The 5465-nt window shown below is 44.7% G+C and overlaps 1 protein-coding gene across 8 annotated transcripts in view; it reads right to left on the reverse strand.

The window, feature by feature from the left end:
- ZC3H14 (zinc finger CCCH-type containing 14) overlaps positions 1 to 204 on the reverse strand; it is a 45721-nt gene extending 45517 nt beyond the window's left edge. For 4 of the 8 annotated variants that reach the window (XM_029951767.1, XM_029951766.1, XM_029951765.1 and 1 more), the window contains exon 1: positions 25 to 204. In XM_029951767.1, coding sequence (XP_029807627.1) covers positions 25 to 60 — 36 coding nt within the window. In that variant the 5' untranslated portion in view covers positions 61 to 204. The remainder of the gene's footprint in view (positions 1 to 24) is intronic. The other 4 variants (XM_029951771.1, XM_029951769.1, XM_029951770.1 and 1 more) reach the window with 2 other exon arrangements.
- Between the last annotated feature and the right edge of the window lie 5261 nt (positions 205 to 5465).

The following is a 5465-nucleotide window of genomic DNA, read 5'->3' on the forward strand; positions in this document are numbered from 1 at the left end:
GTCCCCGCCCGACACGAGCCTCACCCGGATCTTGCGGCTAATCTCGGTGCCGATCTCCATGGCTCCACGGTGGGCGGCGGGCTCAGCACTGCGCGGCGCTTCGCTTATCCAGAGACCCGCGCCGGCTCCCGGCCCGCAGCTCCGCCGCCGCAGCCACCAGCGCTGCTCCCGGTCGCGCGCTCTGCGTGACCCGCCCCCACCAGCCCGGCACGTCGGAGTGAGCGGGGTCGAGCGCGCCTGCGCTTGCGCCTGCGCGCACCTGGGTCCCCGGAGTCTGTGTTCGAGCGACCTCTGCTGGCGGCAAGGAGAGCAGAGGTGGGAAGATGCCTTAGGCTTCTCTCCGCCCCTCTCGGAACCTGGAGAATGCTCTTTTCCGTGCCCCCATTTACTCATTTTACCCTCTTTTGGAAATAAAGGACGAATTAAATGCTCAGCGAAAAGATCCCTGGCGTTGGAGTTATATCTGAGTTAGAATCCAGCATTCATTTACTTTTAGTGTGATACTGGTCTAGATAATTTAAACCTTTGAGTCCTTAGTTTTCCTACCTGTAAAATAGACGGTCTCCTAGCCATTGCATTGTAATTACACTTGGAGGCAAAGGAATGTCCACTGCAACAGAACCAATCAATCACAGTCCTTTCTAATTACTCCAAGAACACTGGCTCGCTTGGGTCTGGTTCTGCTTTCCTTCAACCTGGGCCCATCAGGGGCTCTTCCCCTAGATCTGTCCTCACCCTTCTGCTCCTTTTGAAGCCCCTCCCTTAGAAAACTATTTTATTATCAGGATTTCAGTTGTCACCCTTATGGTGAGAATGACAGATTTTCTGTCAGCCTTGAGTTCTCCCCTAAACCCCACTCCCAAATTCCAGATGGCTTTAGCCATTTGTATTTCCCCTAAAATGAGCACATAAAATCTGAAGTCTAATCTTGACCGTCTTCCACTGAGATTGGTGTCTACTCCTGATGGCCCTGTTTCTATCAATAGCAGGTTCATTCTCCCTGTCCATGATCACAAAATCTTGGAATTAGAGTTAGCACAAAGCAAGGTCTCCCTTCTCCCCCATATCCACTACATCTGGAAGTGGTCCCTATTAGTTACCCACTGCTGAGTACCAAATGACCACACTAAACTTAGCAGCTTAAAACACACGTGTTTTTTATCTCATTAACTGAGTCCTCTGGTCAAACTCTCACAGGGCTGGAGGTGAGGGGTCAGTCACGCTGTGTTCTCATCTGGAGGCTTGGCATTTCTCAGTTGTTTTATGTATTTGAGAGACAGAGGCAACATGAGTGGGAGAGGGACAGAGAGAGGGGAGAGAGAGAGAGAATCCCAAGCATGCTCTGCATTGTCAGCCCAGAACCCAGTGTGGGGCTCGAACCCATAAAACCACGAGAGATCACAAGCTGAGCTGAAACCGAGAGTGGGAGGGACACTTAACTAACTGAACCATTCAGGTGCTCCTAGGAAAACTCCACTTTTAAACTCATTGGTGTTGTTAGCAGAATTAATTCCCTCGCAACTTTATTAGTGAGGGCCCCAGCTTCTTCCTAGCTGCTGTCTAGAGGCCACACTCAGTCCTTAAAGGTTGCCCACAGTCCCTTGTCATGTGCTTCCTCAGTCTGGCTACTTAAGGCCTCCAAGACAATCTCTCAACTCAGGGAAGGCCCAGTTCCTCTTCTAAGGGCTTTCACTTAATTTAGTGACTTATGGCCACCCAAGGCCTAACCCCAAAATCAAGTGATTTAGGGCCCAGTTACTTCTGCAAAATTCCTAATTTTTTATTGTATTTATTTTTTTTGCCATATTCATGAACTAAAAACAAGTCATGGGTGCTACCCACACTTAAGGGGAAGGAATTATACAAGGTGGGAAAAGGGGCAGGAATCCTGGGGCCATCTAGGGTCTGTCTGCCACATGGCCCTTTATCTGATATAATTTTTTTCTTTTGAATTCCTATAGCATCTATGTGGGAGCTACTAGTACGACACTTAATATGCTCTCTGTAATATTAATTGTGTGTGTGCGTGTGTCCTCTCTAACAAAATTACAAACTCTTTTAGTTCTGCATCTCTTCCAGTTTTCTTTCAGGATGCTAGACACATAGGAAGCAATTATTTATAGGTTATTTGTAGAATATTTGGTAGGCTATCAAATATTTGTAGGATAAAATAAATTAGCTACCTAAATTAACAAAAGCATTCCTCGTGGATTAATCCAATGACCGTGCTCTCATCCAACATTGATGAGAAGCAGTTAAGCAGAGGGACTGAGAACAGGGACACCGGAGCCAGACTGTCTGGGTTTAAATTCTAGCTCTGCTGCTCCCTCCACGACCTTAGGCAAGTTGCTTATCCTCTCTGTGCCTCAGTTTCCTCATCTGTGACAGAAGTACGATAGCAGTTTCTCCTTCATAGGGTCATGAGGGTGAAATAAGTTAATATTTGGGAAGCATTTTCAACCACACTTGGCTCACAGCAGCACTGTGTTGATTAAAAATTAAATGCCTTCCGAGAGCCAGACACTGTGCTGGGAGCCAGAGCACAGACATGATCAAAACTGCGTCCCTGCTTTCACGACACTCGCAGTTCAAAGGATAGTACATTATTTTTATTTCTTTACCCATCATTTCAGAACTAAGAATGAAAACACAGGATTTTGTAACCATCACTGATTACAAAATCCATAGTCAATATTTAGATAATACTGAAAGAACAATTTACAAAGAATAGAGAATGTTTTCAGTAAGATGTATTTAGAGGGGGGCCTGGGTGGCTCAGTCGGTTAAGCCTCCGACTTCGGCTCAGGTCAGATCTCACATTTGTGGGTTCGAGCCCTGCGTCAGGCTCTGTGCTGACAGCTAGCTCAGAGCCTGGAGCCTGCTTCTGGTTCTGTGTCTCCTTCTCTCTCTGCCCCTCCCCCTCTCATGCTCCGTCTCTCTCTGTATCAAAAATAAAACATTAAAAAAAAATAGTAAGTGAACTTGAAATAAAAAAAAATCCTTTAAAAAAATTCTCTTTAAAAAAACAAAAAAAGATGTATTTAGAATAGGGAAATTTTTAAAAATAGTTTATTGTCAAATTGGTTTCCTAGAATAGGGAAATTTTTATTAAACTGTATTCAAGAGGCACCTGGGTGACTCAGCTGGTTAAGTGTCTGACTCTTGATTTCAGTTCAGGTCATGATCTCAGTCATGGGATGGAGCCTTGAATTGGGCTCAGCACTGAGAGTGCGGGAGCCTGCTTGAGAGTCTCTTTTTCCATCTGTCTCTGCTCCTCCCCTGTGTTCGTTCGCATTCTCTCTCTCTCAAAATAAATAAGTAAACATTTGAATAAAATAAAATAGAGTAAAAGGAAAGAAAGGAATATTCCAGCATGGGTTAACTTGCACGACAATCTATTTAAAACTCTGGAGGAAAAGATTTCCCAGATGCTTAAGAATTCATATACTTATAAAAAAGATGAAAAGAAATGCTTTTACTTAAAAAAAGGGTGGGGGGGGTGTCTGGCTGGCTTAGTCAGTTGAGTGTGTGACTCTTGATCTCAGGATTGAGAGTTCAAGCCTGACCTTGGACCTAGAGCTTGCTTAAAAAAGAAAAAAGTAACACACACATTTAGACCCAGGAGTTACAAACCCCGCTAAACCGATAGTGCTCAGTGGTCCATCGCTGTTTGAGGTGCTTCCCTGTGAGATGCAGCTTCATAAACCACATTACATCCAGAGGAAGATGATCATGATGATGACCAGAAAGAAACCATGAAATGAACAAAGAGTATTTATTTCGCTTGAAAAAAGACTAAGCTGGACCAAGAAAATTCTTTTCTGGCATGCGAGGGGTCTCCATTTCAGGAGGGATGACATATTTGGCTCTAGGGAATAGAATGAGGACTAGATTTCAACAAACCACAACGCAGCCTAAGAGGGCTCTGGGCTGTCTTTCAAAGAAAGAAGAGAACTAAAAAGTGCATTGGTTTTGGCCTGAGCACTAAGCCCATAACCACGGACCCTGGGTCCTCAGACACTGGCTTTCTAGTATCCCCAGCCTCCTCTCAGGGTAGCACGCCACCTGGATGTTGCACATGCACATCCTTTGCAAGTGTGTATATGTGGGGGGAGCAGAGATGGGGGCTTGCGGATGGTTTCTTTTAGGTTGGAATGCTTTTTTCCCTCTTCTTTTCCTTGAGTTCTTAGTGAGCTTTCTGTTTGTCCTTCCAGACTCAGCCAGAAGTTGATTATAGTGATAAAATAGACATTACCACCCGACTTAAAAATAGATACTTCTTAAAAAATGTTTTATTTAGTTCTGAGAGTGCACATGCGCACATGAGTGGAGATGATGGGCAGAGAGAGAGAGAGGGTTACAGCAGATAAAGCAGACTCCTCACTGACAGCAGCAAGCCTGATGTGGGGCTTGAACTCAAGAACCATGAGATAATGACCTGAGCCAAAGTTGGACGCTCAATTGACGGAGCCACCTGCCCAGGTGCCCCCAAAATATATTCTCATTGGTGTACTTCCCTGCACTGGTGTATTTTGCAGCTGAAAAGTTGCTGCACCTGATGAAGTGCTGAATGTGGCAGGCAGAGCACAAAGTGAGAATTCAGACTAAAGGAGATTTCACCTTTCTAGCTGTGGCTCCTGATATAGGAATCATTATTTCTTTTTTTTTTAATTTTTAAAACTTTTTTTTTTTTTGAGAGACAGCACAAGCAGGGAAGGATCAGAGAGAGAGGGAGACACAGAATCCGAAACAGGCTCCAGGCTCTGAGCTAGCTGTCAGCACAGAGCCCAACAGAGGGCTTGAACCCATGAACCGTGAGATCATGAGCTGAGCCAAAGCCGGACACTTAACCAACTGAGCCACCCAGGTGCCCCTTTTTTAAAATTTTTAATAGTTTATTTTTGAGACAGAGACAGAGCACAAGTGGGGGAGGGGCAGAGTAAGAGGGAGAAACAGAACCTGGCTCCAGGCTCTGAGCTGTCCGCACAGAACCCGATGTGGGGCTTGAACCCACGAGCTGTGAGATCATAACCTGAGCCGAAGTCAGATGCTTAACTGACTGAGCCACCTAGGCACCCCAGGAATCATAATTTCTATGTAGTGGGAGGAGGGAGGCATTCATTTAATTTAGATTTCTGCAGAAAATGGTAATTGACACAGTGAGGTATGGTAGATACTAAGTTATCAAAGCAGATTAATTTAACTCCAATGAAAATATTAATCAATGGACCACCAAAACCACAATTGCTTTCCTTTTTATAGAGTATCTTTTTAGTACAAGACTTTCCTTTATCAATTTTATTTTTAAAAAGTTTTTATTTTTAAGTAATCTCTTCACCCAACGTGGGACTCAAATTTACAACCCAGAGATCAACTCGCATGCTCTACAGATGAGCGAGCCAGCCATGCACCCGTTAAACTTTAACTTATTAAGAATTATCTGGGGCACCTGGGTGGCTCAGTCG

The sequence above is a fragment of the Suricata suricatta genome, chromosome 9 (assembly GCF_006229205.1).
Source record: "Suricata suricatta isolate VVHF042 chromosome 9, meerkat_22Aug2017_6uvM2_HiC, whole genome shotgun sequence".
Lineage (NCBI taxonomy): Eukaryota > Metazoa > Chordata > Mammalia > Carnivora > Herpestidae > Suricata > Suricata suricatta.